The sequence below is a fragment of the Panthera onca genome, chromosome F1 (assembly GCF_046562875.1).
Source record: "Panthera onca isolate mPanOnc1 chromosome F1, mPanOnc1 haplotype 2, whole genome shotgun sequence".
In the NCBI taxonomy this organism is placed as follows: domain Eukaryota; kingdom Metazoa; phylum Chordata; class Mammalia; order Carnivora; family Felidae; genus Panthera; species Panthera onca.
This window is the reverse complement of record NC_138355.1, coordinates 15442910-15462774: the sequence shown is the minus strand read 5'-3', so window position 1 is coordinate 15462774 and position 19865 is coordinate 15442910. Positions and strand designations below refer to the sequence as shown.

The window sequence follows — 19865 nt, the reverse complement described above, 5'->3', positions numbered from 1 at the left end:
TATTCTAAAAAGGAGACTGTCCAGTATAGTTGTAGTCTTAAAAATGATCTCCTCAAATTCAAGTTTAAACTAAGGCTGTCTGATCATACTGAGGCATATATATCTTATCTTCTCCTGGGGCCTTTGTGACTTCAAAGGGAGTTTTCTACTTTGAATGAAGACATGGAGTGCAAAAGAGAATGAGAATCTGGCTAATAATGTGGCCCATAACTTGTGTTCTCACTCTGTTTTTACAAAGTGTTGGGCTGGGTCTACTGCAGAAGCGGAAATTTGGCTTTGAGTTCTGGTGTTCAAACTCATATTTCTGCTTGACTGAACTGTGAATGGAAAATCCCAAGTGTCTTACAAAATTAGTAACTAACTGGTGTTTTTACTAATCACTTCGGAGATGAAAAACTGAAGACATTTTAAAATTCAAAACCCATCAGCATGCGTTTGCCCTTTAATTGGCAGAAAATCGATCATGAGAGCAGTCCAGAGAACGTTTTTTTTTTCCTCCTTCAGCTGCTCCAGCTGAACTACAGCTGCAGATTTTTTAAAAAAGAAAAAAAACAGTCTCGAATGTACTTTATAAGTGCAGTAATTCCCACAAATCAGTTACTGGAGTTAATGACCAGTTTGTTAAGGCATTAACTGCCCTCAGCTGGGAATGACCAATTTGGGGGGAATGGCTGCACAACTGCTAAGATAATTCACTAACACTTTCAAATAATGATCCAGCTAATTAACGGTGAATTCCTGTGGAAATCCTATCGAAGTACTTATGACCTCTGCGTTTAATAGCCAGTGAGTTCATCATGATTCATGTTTATTACCGTAAATACCAAAGGAATCATAATGACTAGGCCATTTTTTTTCCACCCTGGCCTTATTACTTGAACAGATTTGACTAATCCACCTCTAGTCATTAAGGACCTAGTTCTCAAAAATATTCAGTCTTTTCACTGCTCTGCTCAAAATTCACAGGGCCTTTGGTGCTATGCCAGCATACGGACTATTGGCAGCCTGTTTTTACTTGGGAATAATTGATGTCTGTAAGTCTTAAAGGAGCCCTTTTGAAATGCCTGCCATTTGTAGGATGTAGAGGAATCATAGCTGGTTAGCTGCAGTTTATGGTTCTTAGTCATGAATTCTTATGGGAAAATCATACCCCCAAACCCCAAATTCATTTAGGATATACAAGATTTTTTTTGAGGTTTATTTTTTAAAAACTCAGATATCCTTTCTTCCAATCAAAGAAGATGATTAGCTTATAATGAAGGATAAGCTCTTAATTTTACTTGGACTATTTAATCTCTCTTAATGACTGTTTATGGCTATGTGATCTGCAAATTAGCCTTTAAGTAATAATAAATGTTGACTGCCAGAAAGCCATTACTTTTTGTGTGCAGCTGTGTTTGAGGAGATGAATTTAGGTTATTTCCAGACATCTTCCCACTCCGGGTATGCACTTTTGTCCTAAAATATTTTGTCCTTTTTTTACAGCTGTCAGAATATCTGCTAGATGCCATAAAGTTATAGGCTGTATTTTCATCAAGCAACTAATCATTTATATAATAATTAATGCTTCAGTGAATAAAATAATTACGGTTATATACTGCAATATACTGCAATCTTCATTCATATGTTGCAGTTCTTTAGTGGAGAAAGGAAATATGTGATTTGCAGCAATAAGATGTAAATTAGATTCGTCAAGGTAACATGGGTTAGAAGATCATGTATAGGATATTTACATCTTTTTTCTGAGTTAAAGGGCAAATGTCAGTTTCTGTATTTGTAAATTCCCTAAAAAAATACCAAAAAAAGGAAGAAAATCAATTTTTTTTAAAGTTTTTAATGTTTATTTGTTTTTGAGAGAGACAACAAACGAGCATGGGTGGGGGAGGGGAAGAGAGAGAGGAAAACACAGAATCCAAAGCAGGCGCCAGGCTCTGAGCTGTCAGCATCCAGAGCCTAACGCAGGGCTTGGGACTCATGGACCCGAGATCATGACCTGAGTCAAAGTCAGATGCTTAACTGACTGAGCCACCCAGGCGCCCCAGAAAATCAATTTTTTTTAATGTTTGTTTATTTTTGAGAGAGTCCATGAGCATGTGAGTGGGGGAGGGGCAGAGAGAGAGGAAGAGAATCCAAAGGGGGCTCTGACGGCTGACAGCGCAGAGCCCAATGTGGGGCTCGAACCCATGAACCGTGAGACCATGACCTGAGCCAAAGTTGGACACTTAACCAGCTGAGCCACCCAGGTGCCCTGAAAATCAAATTTATAGGTATTTGTAAATCACGTGATTGGGTTCCAGGGAAGATTTACCCAGACAAAACCAGAAGACATATCAGCAACTTTTGTTATATTGACCTGTGAGTACAATATTGTAGTCCCTTAGATCTGACATCACCTCCTTTCCCCCTTTTCTCAAGGAGAAAGAATACCTCTGGTGTAATGCCTGTCATATTTCAGTTTCTTTTGTTCAGTTGTGCTCGGCCTAAACAAGGGGGGAAGCATGGGACATGCCACTTGAAGGTAAATAAGTACTGTAGCTAATCGTGAGCTTTGTCTGCAGTGTTCTCAGACTTCTGCCTGAGTCCTTTCATCTTCTTGGTGGCCGATCACCTGTATAGTTTCCTACTCCAAGACTGAGTTCAAGTTCTGTTGCAGATGCAGAAACATGAAAGAGGGGTGAGAGATTCACAGTGTGTTTGTGGTAGTGGTGGAGGACGAATGTGTACTGAATCTGTATTTTGATTATGTTCTTTTCTCAAGTTGCACTCTTATTAAGGAATTTATAACCCTGTAAGAATGAGAGAATGATGAAGGGCTCCTATCAGATAGGGGTCACTTAGTGGAGCCTTGTAGTAAGGTAACTCTCTTCAGCCCATACTTTGGGAATAGTAAAGCTTTACGGGAAAGTGACTGAATAGGAGGACAAGTGGCTTAGCTGCAGGCTCAGAATATACCTCTGGACCCTGCCTAGCTCATCTTGGAGAAATCTCCGCTGCTTCTCAAGCCTGCTTTATTTCTGACTATGATCCGATCTTGAAAAGAGAAAACCCCACCGTGTGTGTTAGGGGCACACGATAGTACTGTTCTGTTGGTAAAACAGAAAAAAACATTCCTGTTCACATAATAATTATAGTAAGAAATGATATGTATTGAATTGGTTTATTACTGTGTCAGACTCAGTACTACTAATTCCTTTACCAGAATTCTCTTAACTAATCCTTACGTAACAACCCTTTGAGTTAGGTACAGTTGTTATATCGATTCTGCTGATGAAGAAATTGAAGCACGGAGAGTTTAAATAGCACTCACAGGCTCTATCTCAGGTGCAGGAGTCACAGATTGAACCCAGCCTGTCAGAGCCCGAGCTCTGAACCACAGTGTTATGCTACCAGGGCCACTCATCTTTTAAGCTTCTGTAGCACCTTGTGTTTTTTCATAAACTCAAACACTGCCTGATGGTAGCTCTGGTCCAGTTTAGTGAAAGTGAGCTTCAGAACTGCTGAAGATCTAGTCCCCCACACTGCTGGGGGGATAATTCCTTTTGTCCCTGTCAGGAACTTCTTTGGCCCTTCAGAACCTACTGTATCTGGGCACAGGTCTTCCAGTAAACAACTGGTTGTTGTTGTGCATTTCATCTTCTCTTCCCCTCTTCGGCCACCTTCCCACTGTCTTCTCTAAGACTCCCGGGTCTCATAGAGTCCCTTCTAATTTCATCTCCTTCCTGTACTATGCTACTAAGGGATAATGATAATAACAGGAAGCCCACAAGCAGGCTTTGTAGTCCCATCTAGATTTGAGTCTCAGATTCATGGTGGTGTCTCCTTTGGAAGGATTCATAACCTTAATGAATATCATTGCCTCATCTCCAAATCAAAGATAGGACCTACCTCCTCACAGGGTGAACGAGAAAACATATGCCTAACATACAGTAGGAACAGTATCACTGTTGGCTTAACCCTTTCTCTTTCCCCTTTTCTCAAACAACTACAGCTCTAAAAAGATTGGCTGTCTGCCAGGCTTTCAGGACAGCACTGCTTCCCTGGAGATTCCACCACAAGCCTTCAGTTTTCAGCATGCATTGGGGCATGGTTAGCATTTTAGGTACATATTATGGGGGGGAAAAAGATGATGGGAACTGGGGACATGTTCAGAGGTGTTTTGTTGTTTTTTTCTTAATAGTGGGTCACGATAGAGAAGAATTAGGAAGGCATTAGAGAGCTGCAAGGAGTTTTCACCTTGGGCACGAGTGTGGAGAGAGGAGAAGAGACAGCACACAAGAGCAGACGCAGGACTGGCTGAAGAATGAATCTTTCTGTTTCTTGAAACTAGATATTTAGTTTTGTTGTGAAAAAAAAATAAGTTATTGTCATATCTGAGATCTGTTTCTTACATATGTGATTCATCTGCTTTTCAGAAATTATTATAATTTTAGGACTCTGCTCCAGGCTTCCTATTCTATCACGTATCCTATATCTTTGATTTATCCTTAGGATATATTGCCATTATATAAACTGTATTATCAGTGTGTATTATCATTAGCTCTAAAGGAGCTTCCTTGTTACCTATCTTATCGAGTACAGATCTCTTAAAAGTGAATCTTTTCTCTCATCTTATATGAATGATGTACCACCTTAGAACAGTTCTTAGAATTCTTTTCATTGACACCATCAATAGACTCTCCTCAAGCATGGACCGTTTTATTCCTGTTTCCACATCGAATTCTAATTTGTTTGGTGATGTACTTTAATCTTGAAGAATCTTTTTATTGGTTATTGATTCTTTGTTTCTTTTACCATTTACCAAGTTGTGTGCTTTGGAATCCTACTTTTCAGTGAACCCACTACATAGAGAAAATATCTTCAAATAATATTTTGTTAAAAAAATATTTTGTAAAAGTTAAGTAGGATTAGAACATACCCACAGCTGAACAACATATAGAAAGAAACTGGAATAGCAGGGAAAAAGAGATTTGCCTTCAGAATATGAAAGTTTGTTGGGGTGCCTGCGTGGCTCTGTCGGTTAAGCGTCTGACTTCGGCTCAGGTCATGATCTTGTGGCTCCTGAGTTCGAGTCCCTCATCGGGCTCTGTGCTGACAGCTCAGAGCCTGGAGCCTGCTTCAGATTCTGTGTCTCCCTCTCTTTCTGCCCCAGCCCACTCACACTCTGTCTCTCTCTCTCAAAAATAAACATTAAAAAATTAAAATTAAAAAAATATGAAAGTTTGCTGAAGGACCCTACTTGAAAAGATTTAAAAATAACTCAATACCTAGAAAAAAAAGCTAAATACTGTGAAGTATAATCTGACCAAACCATAAGGATACCCTCCTCCTTGGAGAATAAAGTTGGAATTTTTCACTTAAAAAAAATTTTTTTTTTTAATGTTTATTTTTAAGAGAGAGAGAGGGAGAGAGAGAGAAAGAGAGGCGGGCAGAGAGAGAGAGAAGGGGAGAGACAGAATCCAAAGCAGGCTCCAGGCCCTGAGCTGGGGTTCAAACTCACAAACCACGAGCTGAAGTCAGACGCTTAACCAACTAAGCCACCCAGGCGCCCCAGATTTCTTCTCTTTTAACCTATGTATTAGAAAACCTGTACAGGGACACCTGAGTGGCTCAGATGTTTAAGAATATGACTCGATTTCGGCTCAGGTCATGATCTCACAATTGGTGAGATTGAGCCCCACCTCAGGTTCTATGCTGACAATGTGGAACCTGCTTGGGATTCTCTCTTTCCCTCTCTCTCTCTGCCCCTTTCCTACTGTCATGCATGTGGTGCACACTCTCTCAAAATAAACAAACATTAAAAAAAAAAAAACTTGTACAAAGATTTGTTTGCCTATGACAGGTGTGTTTTATACTAGAATAAGTGTAAATGCATGCCTTCAACAGTGGGAAAATATGCTTTAGTAGTATCTGTGAATCTTTTCTATTTCTATATTTCTGTATTTTCTATTTCTATAGATTTCTATATTTCTATAGATTTCTATATTTTCTATTTCTATATTTGCTTTGATCCCAAGAACAAAATGTTGGAATTGGTGGTATACCCAATTTGTCTATACTTTTCTCATTTTGGAGTAATTTCACAATTTCTGCCTCACATCTTCCAAGTAGAATTCTTACCCCTAAATACTTAGTGTATATATTTTCTACAGCTAACTTGTGTTTCTGAATTTACTAGTCTTCATCTTCAGATTAAGTGTACTTTCTCCTCTGTTCTTATATCTCACCTTTTCATCTAAGCCTAGGGTCATTATCCTTAGAGCTTATCTTTTGAATTCAGCGTCTGTCTTCTCCACAGATTGTGTAGTGACATTTTTCAAATAGTAGAAAGGACCTGAAATTTACCCAAAGGATTTCTCCTGCACTCTTTATTCTGCAGATTTTCTATAAACTATAATGCTATAGAGAAACAGACATAAAACATGAGATAAAATAAGTGTTATTTCACATATAAAATGTAGTTTCTGCATGTGTTGTGTTCCAAGTGGTTGAGTTAGTGAATTCACAGATTTTTAGTTAAAATGAAAATGTATACTAGTATGTATTCATCAGATAAGGAATGGATTTTTTTTTTTTTTGTTTTATCCCAGGGAGTCATTTTTATGCTGATATTGAAAGCCGAAGGAAACAGGCTTTAGCCAAACTATTTTGAAAGATGCAGAAATCCAGCTTTTAAAAAAGTGTTTCAAAAATGTGTCTTATTCTGTCATATGTCTGTCAGTATAGATCAGTCTTTCATACCCAGTATTAGAAGGCCATTTCATCTTATCAATTACAAAAGTATTTGAGTGTTATTGTAACATAACCTGGTGAAGATTTTAGAATCAGAGTTTAAATCCCTGCTCATTTACCAGGCCGTGTAGCAAATATATATTTTTCTCTAAGCATTAAGTTCCTCATCTGAAGCATAGGGATAATATTTACTTGACAGATTATTGTTTTGAAGATTCATTTTGTTCTCTCTCTCTCTCTCTATACATATATATATATTTTAATGTTTATTTATTTTATTTTGAGAGAGAGCACAAACAGAGGAGGGGCAGAGGGAGAGGGAGAAAGAGAATCCCAAGCAGGCTCTGTGTTGTCAGCACAGAACCCAACAAAGGGCTCAAACTCATGAACTATAGGATCATGACCTGAGCTGAAGTTAGGAGTCAGATGCCTAAGTGACTGAGCCACTCAGGTGTCCCACCACGTGATATATTTGTATGTAACATATAAGCTCAAGGAAAACAGAGTTAGAGCTAGTCGCTATATTTTTATATTTACTTGTAAAAGATCTCCTATAACTTTTAAAATATTTGCCTCAAATCTGAAGCTCTTGTAGAATTTAGTAATTTCTGTCTTTGAATAAATGTGTTTATTTCTTCTGTTTTAGCCTCTGATTTTTTTTTATTTTTTTAAATATTTTATTTTTAACTAATCTCTACACCCACCATGGAGTTCAAGATCAAGAATCACATGCTACACCAACTGAGCGAGCCAGGCATCCTTAAAAATGATTTTTAATATTTATATAATGTTATATAATTATAACATGCAAAGTATAATAATTGCATAATGTTTAGATAATATTACCTAAGCATATCACCATTTATTTTATGATTTTCTAAATGTTGGTTATCTAGATTATTTTCAGATTTTCAGTTATAAATAATAACCCATACCCCTGAAATCACTGTTGCACTATAAGCTAACTAACTTGGATATAATTAAATAAATTAAAATATTAAAAAAAATAATAACCCAGTGGACATGCTAGTCCATTTATTTATTTATTATTATTTATTCATTCATTCATTCATTCATTCATTCATTTAATTTCCATCCAAATTAGTTAGCATATAGTGCAACAATGATTTCAGGAGTAGATTCCTTAACACCACAACCTCTGGTTTTTTAATGTAACACTGCTCCTTGTTTCCCAGCTTTATTGAGATCTAAATGACATATAACATGATATAAGTTTAATGTATGTGTTGTAATGATTTGATATATGTATATATTGAAAAATAATTACCACAGTAAGGTTAGTTAACACATCTGTCACCTCACACAGTTAACTGTGTGTGTGTGTTGGGGGTGTGTGGGTGGGTGTGGGTGTGTGGTTAGAACTTTCAAGGTTTACTGTCAGTAACTTTCAAATATATACAATACAGGATTGTTAACTATAATCACTATGCTGTTTAAATATTAAAATCAGTCAGTGATATTTAATAAGAAACTACCATGTGTTCTAAGCCTTGTGAGAATACCAAAGTTCACATGGTCTAAGAATTTCTAACCATCTGGAAAGATATGCCTAATATATCAAAAAATTCAATAAGAATCTAAAACAGAATTTTAAAAAACCCTACATATTTTAGTAATTTTGTGGTATGGTAGACACAAGGATAAAGGTGCTAAGTTTATCCTCCATGTTTAAACTTTTAAAATCTTCATATATTATTTATCAATTAAATTCACTTACCTACTTGATTCTTTTAAATTCCAAATATCTTCAAGTATTTCTCATAGCCTAGAATTTTCAAAAAGGATATTGTTTCTTGATAAAACTTTTTAAACAAGTTTTCTAATTCTAGTTCTGTCACTGACTTAGAGATCATAAATAGGACCTTAAAATATGACCTATCTGAAAGCAAGAAGGACTGCATGATACATAGAATCCCATTTTATTGTTCAATCTATGATACATCATTTGTTTCTCTTTCTCAGTTTTGAGGTGTATTAGGCCTCAGTACTGAGGCGGTCCTTAGTCTATTTTTAGGCCTTAGCGTTTTATAGTCATGTATTTTTTTAATGTTACAAATACTACTGTACTACTTCTTTTATCATTTAGATTATTTTTCCAGTTTCTGACTCATAAGAATTAAATATACTTTCTGTTCGCTATTTTTCTTATATCATCACTGTTAGGAGCTGTGTTAATCACATATTTTCATGGAACATCAGGGTGAGGATGCCAGTGATCCAATCTGGTTCACAGTAGGCTACTGAAAACAATAAATTCTTTGGTTTGTGGTTAATTTTCTTTTTGCAAAATGCATGTTGTCTCTTGGAAATTAATGATATTTCACAGACAGTATATTCTAGACTTTAAAATTGAAATAGGGAGGTCAAAATATTTTCTAAATTAGAGGTGTATAAGCATTTGATTCAGGAGGTTAAAAGTCTTAATGTATTAATTTGAGTGTGTTATACCAAAAAAATTAATTATATCCATGATTTAATCATGTCCATGATTTCTTATTCCCAGGTAATGAAAACTACAAACAAATAGCAATGTGTGTTCTTTACCACATTAGCATGGATGATCGCTTTAAATCAATGTTTGCATACACTGACTGTATACCACAGGTAAGTGGTTTAAGTGTTTTTTAAAAGCATTAAAAAAAATAGGTATTTTCCATTTTCTTCTCTTGATTTTCCAGATACATTTTTCCCTAAAAAAAATTCCCTCTTAAAAATAATATGAGTTTGTGATAGAAAATTGGAAAATAGGGAGCAGTATAAAAATGAAAAAAACTTTGTTATCCCAAACTCAGAGATAACCATTTAACATTTTGGTATATTTCCTTCTACAGAGTTAAAAAATAACGTATTGAGATTATATACAGTATGTAATTATATATTACTTTATTTACTTACTAGATCACAATGTATTCTCCCATGTCATTGAACAGTCTTCAAAAATTATTTCTCATAGTTATATGATATTCTGTTGCTTAAATGTATCATTATTTAATTATTGTTAAATTGTGTGTTTTTTCCAGTTTATCACATAAAAACAGATGTAAGTAAACTTAGGTAAACAGATGAAATAAGGTGGAATAAATATCATGGTATATAAATGCTTATCCACATCCCTGTGTTTTTCTTTAGTTTAAGTTCCTAAAAGTAGAATTACTAAGTCAAAAGGTACAAACACTTGTGTATTTGACATATTTTCTTCTAAGAAGGCATGTTTGTATTTCCAACTAGCATGTCACTTTTTTCCTTTTTTTAAATTTTATTTTAATTCCAGTATAGTTAATATAAAGTGTTTTATTGGTTTCAGATACACAGTAGTAATTCAGTATTTCCATATACACCCAGTGCTCATCACAAGTGCACTCCTTAATCCCTATCACCTATTTCACCCATCCACCCACCCACCTTCCCTCTAGTAACCATCAGTTCTCTATAATTAAGAGTCTCTCTGTCTCTTTTGTTTTTCCTTTGCACATTTGTTTTGTTTCTTAAATTTCACATATGAGTGAAATCATATAATATTTGTTTTTCTCTGACTGCTCTTACTTAGCATTATACTCTCTGGCTCTATCCATGTTGTTGCAAATGGCAAGATTTCATTCTTTTTTATGGCTGAGTAATTTGTGTGTGTGTGTGTGTGTATAGAAAAAATTTACAAATTATTTATTCATGTCCTTTGCCAATTTTTCCACTGGCACGTTAATATTTTTAGTATTAATAAATGAGATCCAAATATGAAATAACTATTTTAATTCTTTGTCATATTGCTAGTATTTCCTAACTTTGCCTGTTCATTTGGTTTATGTTCAGTGATTTTAAATGATTTATCAAAATTCTTTTATCTTTAAGAAAGATTTTGCTATGACTCAGTTGCTTGATACATTTCATATGTTAGGCCTTTTTATCTTGAAGTAGTTCAGTGATTTTTTTTTTTTTTTACATGGACTATGTTATAAGGATAGAGATTCTATACATATTATACATATTTTGCTCTTAGGGAATATACATTCACAGAATCACTATTTTGCCATCAATCTTTATTAAACTGAGCTCCACTAATTTGAATATCTGATGATTGGAACACTGGTTGGGCCAGTTTTAAATATTACATTATTTTTTATAAAATGGTTTCCTAAGATAGAAAAAGCAAACTTGCAGGGTGTATGGCAAACAATAAAAATAACACTTTAAAAAACACTTTAGGGGGCATCTGGGTGGCTCAGTCAGTTAAGCATTCGACTTCGACTCAGGTCATGATCTCACAGTTTGTGAGTTTGAGCCCCGCATTGGGCTCTGTGCTGACAGCTCAGACCCCAGAGCCTGCTTCAGATTCTGTGTGTGTCTCTCTCTCTCTCTCTCTCTCTCTCTCTCTCTCTCTCTCTCTCCCCCTCCCCCTCCCTCCCTCCCCCTTCCCTGCTCATGTTCTCTCTCTCTCTCTCAAAAATAAAGATTAAATCTATGTACAAAACAAAAAAACAAAAACCCAACACTTTAGAAGAGTATGAATAGTAAGTCACACTTAGAAAAGTATTTCCTCTTAAGACTCCTGCTAGGCAATTCCTCATTAAGCTAATATAAGTTATTAAATGTATGTTACTTGAGAATTAGTTAATGTATAGTAAAAAAAATCAGCCATAATTTCTCTTTTTATTCTTACTGACAATCTTTTCATTCATCCAAAATTAGTGAGATAGTTCTAAATTTGAATTTGCTCTTCCAGAATTTTAACACTTTATCTACATGCAATTAAAAAACTGATAAACTCTTAAGGGTAATTTCTTAGCCTTTTATATCAAGTGGATAAACTAATTATGTTTATAGGAAATAGACATTCTTCAAAGAATATAGAGCATATCTTATCTAACAAGGCAAGGCTTCTTATAGAGATAACATATGTCAGAAGTGTAGCCAGTGCAAAGTGTAATCAAATTCTTTGTCAAACAAGTTTTCAATAAAAGAGTAGCCATGTCAAAGGGAGATTACAGGTGATTTACTACAGTCTCACTCCATATGTTCCAAGGGTTTCTGCTTTGCGGTTTCAAAGGGTGTTCCTTTTCCAATCCCATTCAGTGTCAGAACTTCATTGACTACAGGATATGAATTGGAAAGCAGCCAAAGAAGAATAGTATTCTTGCCTAGATTGACTGTTTTTATCCAGATTAGACTTAAAGAAAAAAACATTAAATAAAAAAGAAATAAATGTAAAATAAAAAGGGATAGAAAACTTACTCTTGGTGAGTCTTCAAATTGGAGTTATCCTCTTTTAGAATATATAATCTCAACCATAAGACATAAAACTTTATTTTAAATAAAGAATTGGAAGTAAGAGCCTCTTTAGGTCGTTTCTGAAAAATATTATCACTGCACTTGAAAACTTTGTATGTAGAAAATTCTCCCATACCTTTTCAAGAACAATATTCATGCATGTTTTCTTGACTAATGATTTTTAACTCAAACGTTTCTGCAGTGGGGTTTTCAGAACATTTCATAACATTTATGAACTATATTTCATAAACAAAACCTTCCAAAACCTATTTAGTAGTCAATATTTTTTATTTTTTTAATAAAATTCAACCCTTATAGGAACGGTGAGGTGATGTTACCAAATTACATCATAAACATCCTGAAGCTTTTTAGTATGAAGCCATATTTTGAGAAACCAAATGGCACGCTCACATGTATTTGGTCCTAACATGCTATCCAGCCTATGACTTATACTTATAAGGCTCAATTTTGAAATAGTTATGGAAAAGTTGACATGGCTTGATTCCCACCCAGTGTGACATGCATTATTGAATAACACAATTGTGGAAAGCAAGTCTGGGATTAAATTGCAATTTCCAAGCTTCCTTCCTAAGTTAAAAAGATACTCCTTTCAGAGGTAGAGGCTGCTCAGAGTAATGTTTTTAAATATAGCAAAGCTTTAAACTACTGGCTGGGGCGCCTGGCTGGCTCAATGGGTAGGGTGTGTGATTCTTGATCTCTGGGTTGTGAGTTTGAGCCCCATGGTGGATGTGGAGATTACTTAAAAATAAAATCCTTAAAACAAAACAAAACAAAACAAAAAAACTTTGTGACAGCAGCTGATTGTACTTATTAAATAAAGCTATATCTAATGTTTGGATCTTAGAATTAATGTAATACTTGGTTAACTTTGAAATTATGCACATTAATATTTGTTTAGTAAAGACTGTCAAGGAGCACCTGGGTGGCCCAGTCAGTTGAGCATCTGACTCTTGATTTTGGCTCAGGTTATGATTCCAGGGTCATGGAGCCTGCTTGAGATTCATTCTCTCTCTCTCTCTCTCTCTCTCTGTGTGTGTGTGTGTGTCTCTCTCTCTCTCTTTCTCTCACTCTTTCTCTCTCTCTCCCTCCCTCCTTCTCCCTTTCCCCCTCTGCCCCTCTCCCCTGCTCTCTCTTAAAAAAAAAAAAAAGAAGAATGTCAAGCATTATAAATGAAAAGCCTAAAATAACTTTGAAAGAAGGAAAGCAGTGGTTCATTAGTCACCCATATTCATTTTAATGACAAAAAAAAAAGGTGGAATATGGTCTTGTTCTTTAATTACATTAGATATTTATGTAAAGGAGCTTTATAAACCATAAAAGACTATACAAAAATACGGTACTCTTAGTAAAATATCAAATCATTCACATTATTTTGGATCCATTCACTGTCCATTTTAAATACTGCCTTATATGCATTTTATAAGATAAACCTGTAATTAGACTTTTTGTAAATTATTTAATACTCAGAGTAGGTGCTTATATGTTCAATATGCCTCATAATCTCTCCCAGTATTATATTGCTTTTCTTCTTTTGTACTTTAGTGCCTCTAATTACCCAATATATTGTAATTTTTTTCCCTATTATGTCACCATTCTGCAAAATTTGGGGTCCAGGGCTAGTCTGGCTTTATAGATGATCTTAATGGTCTCAGTGGGTGAATTGTTTCAGGTAAGCATTCTTGGGGATAACCAGGAGTTAATAGTTGTATTCTAATAATAGTTAAAAGTACACATTAACAGTTCATTGTTATTTAGACCTCTAAGATGCATGTTTTGTTTAAATAGGTGTAAATGCCATCCAGATGCTTATAAAAGTATTTATTGGTATTAGAATGGCCAATCAAAGTGCATGTTTAGGTAATGATGTCATGGCGTTATTTAATATTTTACCCTGGAACAGTGTGTAAGAATCTTCATAGCGATCCACATGTTTTCTACCACAGTTGTCCTATTTGGCCGCTCTTTGATCTACATGCTTCTTTTTAGCTGAATGCTGGTAAACGTCCTTTCTGACAGCCCCCTTTGCTCCTGCCTGCCATTATCTGCTGAAGTTCAGAAACCAGAGCATCACTTCAAACAGCACAGTTAGGGAGTAGCCAGTCAGAAGAGATTCCTGAGGCATGCAAAGTTCTGCCATAATCATTCAAAGATGTTTGGGTGGGGGGATGGGGGTAGTAGAGGTGTATGTGAATTCAGAGAGCTGTGGGGGTTGGCCTCTGGTCACTGGTAAATAAGTGAAGTCAGGTGCCAGAGAGTCTAGACACAGTGATTTCAGTCTTGAGTCTTTGGTATCTGATACGCAATATGGGACCTGTCTGATTGAGCACTGTTGCCTCTTCATGGCACAGGCTGAAGCCCTTTTAGTGCTTTCCTGTTAAATTAGTAAAAGATGACAATGGACATAGTTAAAACAGAACAAATCTAGTTTTAATATTTCCTAGTTGTCAGCAATTACACTTACTTTTGAAGTGCCAGGGGTAGCAATCAAATTAGAGACATAATGTTGCCCATGGAGTTTGAAGGAAACTATTATTTTTAAATGTGAATGCTTTAATTAAAATTGAAGTGTTTCTCTTTCCTATTATGAAAAACTAATTCTATATCATGATACATTTCATTCACATTTAGTCCTAATTTCTCTTGATTTTGGGGGGGGTAGTTGGGTAAGATTTCAAACTGTGCATTATTTTTTAAAAATCTAGCCCGTGATTACTTCACCACAGGATTTAACATAGAAATTACCAAAAGCAAACAACACCCCTCAGCTTCTAATAGATCACCTCTAACCCCATTTGCAAGGGCAATTTTCATACTACAAGGTCAATTTCAAGTAAATAGCAACAGATAATTTGCTTTTGTAACAGATTTTTGTTATTATAAAGAAGTTTGATACATCAGTAAAAATTTGGAAGAAATCTATAGTAAATTTTTAATTAGAGTATGAAAAACATACTAATTCGAGGATTATCACATACATTTTTATTGATTTGTACTTTTAATTGGCAATTAGCATATAGATAGGTAGCAAAATCTATTAAATGTATATCCAATAGATTAAGATTATTTTAGTTTTGCCATAGAATTTTTTTGTTCTATAATATTATTAAATGTTAATGATTCCTTATCTAAAGATTCCATTAGTAGCAACATTTGTGGTTAAAGAGCTGCCCTCTGGAAAAAGGCATGATATATTGCTAACTACTCACCTGTTACAGTGTTTTGTAGTTCTCAGCATATATATAAGTATAGTTTTGTTAGAATTGTACTTAGGTATAATTTTTTGGAGCAGTTGTAAGTGGATCTGTGTTAATTTTGGTTTCCAGTTGTTCACTGCTAGCACATAGGAATACAATTGATTTTTGTATGTTGACCATACATCCTTTTTGAAACTTAAGTTATCTGAAATTTACAAAGAGAATAATTAAAACAAGATTTAACAGAAGAGGGTCTAACGAGTCAACAAATAGCTATTATTCACTTCCTGTATATACAGTGCTGTGTTGGATTCACAAAGGCATGTTGATCTAAAAAGGTATTGTAGTGCCCTGAGGCAAAACATAAGAAATTCTTAGGTAACAAATTTTAGGACTGACTTTCCTATGTCTTAGCCATTTGACTTAGAGAAAAATGTCTTTACATAGTATACACTCAGTTAATCTGCTGATTTACCAGTCATAGAAGACTAGCTTCTAAAAACTATAGCATAAAGTTCATTTCTCCTTTATTATAGCAACCATCTTTCATCATGACAAATCTGGATTACAGATAGATGGCATAGGTAGCCTACCTTTTCCTAGATTTCTGCTTTTCTGTCTGTTGCCTTTCAGACCCACCTTCTCTTTCTTTTATCATTAAGTAGAGTTCTTTTCTCATTTTATACCCATGCCCATATGATTGGATCCAGCCCGGAGCTTCAGTAATCAACCATATGTAACAATTCCTAAATCTCCGGTGCAAACATCTCTTATAAACTCAGGGTTGCATTTATAACTTCTACTGAATATCTGTACCACACTATCACATAGGCAGCTTATTAAACTCAACACATCTAAAACCAAAATGACTGTCTTCCCTTTAAAGTCTTTCTACTCTAGTTTCTCCTGTTTGGTAAATGTGGACACCACTGTCCATGTTGGTGCTCAGTGCAGAAACCTGGGAGTCATCTTTGACCCTTCCTCTCCCTTAACCCCAACATCTAGTCAGTTATTAAATCCCATTTTGATTCTCGTTTCTAAATACAGCTTTAATCTATCCTTTTATCTCCATCCCCGTGGCCCCATGTAGTCCAAGAGTCATCGTCTTACCTGGACTTTTCCTCTAGGCTCCTAGGTGGTTTTCCTACATTTTCTCACTCTGTTTCAGTCTGTTTTCCACACTGGCCAGACCTTTTTGAAACACAGATCTTATCCTGCCATTTTACTTAATTAGAAGCCTTTAATGGCTTCCCATTATCTTTACAATGAAGCCCCAAATCTTTAACATGTACTTCAAGACCCTGCATGATTTGGCTTTTACCTTCTTATATCTGAACACTATTTCACTCACTCCCAACCATGCTTGCCTTCTTTTCTTCTTTCTTACCTTGTATCCTTTGCACAAGCTATTTTTTTTTTTTTTTTTTGCTCAGAATGCTCTACTTCTACATAATATTTTAAATTCCTTAAATGCAAAGGCTGTATCTAATATTCCTCCTGTATTTTCCATTGTACTCAGTAGTTTACATTTAATAGCGAACATCTAGTAGTTAATCAACCATTTATTCATTCAGTAGTCCATAGTGAGAGCTTACCACTTATATGTTGAAATGTATTATATTATTCCCATCACAGAATCTAAGATAATACATTGTAATAAAATACATCTGGTGTTTTTGATGCTTTTTTGTGTGGTTTTTTTAATAAAATATTCCATGTGCTTTTTGCTAGTTAATGAAGATGCTGTTTGAATGTTCAGATGAACGAATTGACTTGGAACTCATTTCTTTCTGCATTAATCTTGCTGCTAACAAAAGGAACGTACAGCTTATCTGTGAAGGTTAGTGCCTTTGAGCTTCATAGATAACCTTTAATCATATGGCAACCGGCAAATTCTGGAAAAGAAACAAGGAATTAAGAATTATAGTAGCTGTGTAAATACTATTTTTAAGTAGTTTTAAAAATTACAGCTTTAATCTTTAAAGGTCAGATAGATTCAGAACAAATACTCTTATATCATGTGTAGAAATACTTACCTTTAGTAATATTTTATAAACCAGGGTTTAGTTACCCTTAATTAAATTTCATTTTTAAAAACATTTCTAGAGGAAACAAAACTTTTTATTTACAAAACAATCTGTTACAGTGTAAGATAATAACAATAAAAATGTATCAGATGTTTGTTTCTATAATACCTTCGTAAAATAGCTTGTCATGCCTTATGATATTTCAGAATCTGCTCAATAGTTTTTTTCTTATTTGGAAAGTATACATATTTGTTTTCTGTTTTTTGTTTTTTTAAGGGACAAATGAGCAAATAGGAAAAAATTAAAATCTTTTCTTCCACTATCCAGAGATAATCATAGGTAAAATTTTGGTACAATGCTTCTGCAGATTTTTAAGATAAAATTTGGTCTTTGTATCTATATATGGTGCCATTTTTTTAAGTTATATCTTGAATCTCATTCCATGTGATTAGATATTTTATATAAAATAATTGCCAATAGTGGCAAAATAATCCATTAAAGGATTTTCTATAATTTAATCAGCTATTTTGGATATTTAGTTTGTTGCCACTTCTTTTCTGAAACAAACCATGTTGCAGTAGTTTTCCTTTCTCTGAAACTTCATATTTCGATTTTTATGTTTTTAGGATACATTTTCTGGGTCAAAAAGCATTTACATTTTTAAAATTTGTGGTGCATATTCCATACACAGAAGAGCACATACTGTGTGATACCATTTATATGAAATTCTACAGCAGGTAAAATTAATCTATGTTTAAAAAGAAGAAAGAGAAGGGGCGCCTGGGTGGCTCAGTCGGTTAAGTGTCCGACTTGGCTCAGGTCATGATCTCACAGTCCGTGAGTTTGAGCCCCGCGTCAAGCTCTGTGCTGACAGCTCAGAGCCTGGAGCCTGCTTCAGATTCTATGTCTCCCTCTCTCTGCCCCACCCTTGCTCATACTGTATCTCTCTCTGTCTCAAAAATAAATAAAAACATTAAAAAAATTTTTTTTTTTTTAAAAAGAAGAAAGAAGGAAAATAAGATGAGGAAGAGGAAAAGGAGAAGTAAAGTGATTTTATTTGGGGATGAAAATTGAGAAGGGACACTTTCTGGAATGAATGGAAATGTCTGTATCTTGATATGGGTATGAATTACCCAGGGGCACACATTTAATCAAAATTAATCTATTGTACACTTAAGATTCAGGCATTTTACTGTATGTAAATTGGGGTTTTTTTGAGAACTGTAAACTAAACAAATTTTATTAAACTTAAATGAACCTTAATTCTATTGGAGGAGTTTTCTGATTTTTTGCAGGAAATGGGCTAAAGATGCTCATGAAGAGGGCTCTGAAGTTTAAGGATCCATTGCTGATGAAAATGATTAGGAACATTTCCCAGCATGATGGACCAACTAAAAATTTATTTATTGTGAGTATAGTTTCTTTCTTTCTATTAAAACAGCCTGAGAATTGAAGCTTTAAAGTCCTACATTTGGAAATAAAACTCTTACTGAGCTCTTATCAGTATTAACTCATGACTCAAATTGGTTCTTTTGTTATAAACTTTCTTGTAAGTTTAGCTTCCAGAAATCCCATGCTCAATTTTAGAGTTGTTTTCGCTTTATGATCCCAACCCCTAACACTTCTGTCCTCACTCCACTTGTCTTGCCTTTTAAACAAATGACTCCTGAGGCACCTGGCTGGCTCAGTTGGAAGAGTATGCAACTCTTGATCTCAGGGTTGTGAGTTTGAGCCCCACTTTGGGTATAGAGGTAACTAAAAAAATATATAATAAACTTTAAACTGATGATTCCTATAGCAATTTGGCTCAAGATTATTAAAACAAGAGAATCACATTTGATACTTACTTTTTCTTCCTGTGGATTACATTATTAGATTGGTTCTTCTGCAGAAATCATATTTTAAATTTGTATTAAAATTCTGTTTTATTTAGGATTATGTTGGGGACCTTGCAGCCCAGATCTCTAATGATGAGGAAGAGGAGTTTGTGATTGAATGTCTGGGAACTCTTGCAAATTTGACCATTCCAGACTTAGACTGGGAATTGGTTCTTAAGGAGTACAAGTTGGTCCCATACCTCAAGGATAAACTAAAACCAGGTCTGTGCTAAGTATTTCCATTTTGCATAATCATTAAGTTATTTCTATTTCTTTCTGTTGCGGCTGAGAGCAACTGCTAGAGCAATATTTTGTGACCATTATACTAGGTAATGTGTTTTCTTCCCACACTTCAGCTTTCAGCTCTAGTTCTAGTTTCTTCCTCCCAGAAAGGTGATCACTAGGTCTCCTGTTAGATGTATGTACTCTTTTTCCTAAAAACGTGTTATCTTAATATTGGTTTCCTTTCCCTACCCTGCTTCTTTTTTTATCCTGCCTTTTAAAAATTACCAAATGCCATATCCTCTTTGCATGCATGCATACCTGTGAACACACCAAGTTCTTTGAGCCATTCAAATGACTCTTCGGTTTTCTGTATTTACATTGTCATTCATTTACATTTTCAGAGAGGTGTTATCCTTCAGTGCTGCCCTCCCTTACTATTATGAACTATCTTCTTCATTGAGCATAGAAATGGGAAGAAAGGACAAAGTTACAAGCATGTTAAGGATTCA

The 19865-nt window shown here is 34.9% G+C and overlaps 1 protein-coding gene across 2 annotated transcripts in view; it reads left to right on the top strand.

The window, feature by feature from the left end:
• The window catches only part of KIFAP3 (kinesin associated protein 3), a 174059-nt gene that overhangs the window by 93084 nt on the left and 61110 nt on the right, over nt 1-19865 (top strand). For both annotated transcript variants that reach the window (XM_060643482.3, XM_060643483.3), the window contains 4 exons: nt 9254-9354; nt 16959-17067; nt 18550-18662; nt 19188-19353. In XM_060643482.3, coding sequence (XP_060499465.2) covers nt 9254-9354; nt 16959-17067; nt 18550-18662; nt 19188-19353 — 489 coding nt within the window. The remainder of the gene's footprint in view (nt 1-9253; nt 9355-16958; nt 17068-18549; nt 18663-19187; nt 19354-19865) is intronic.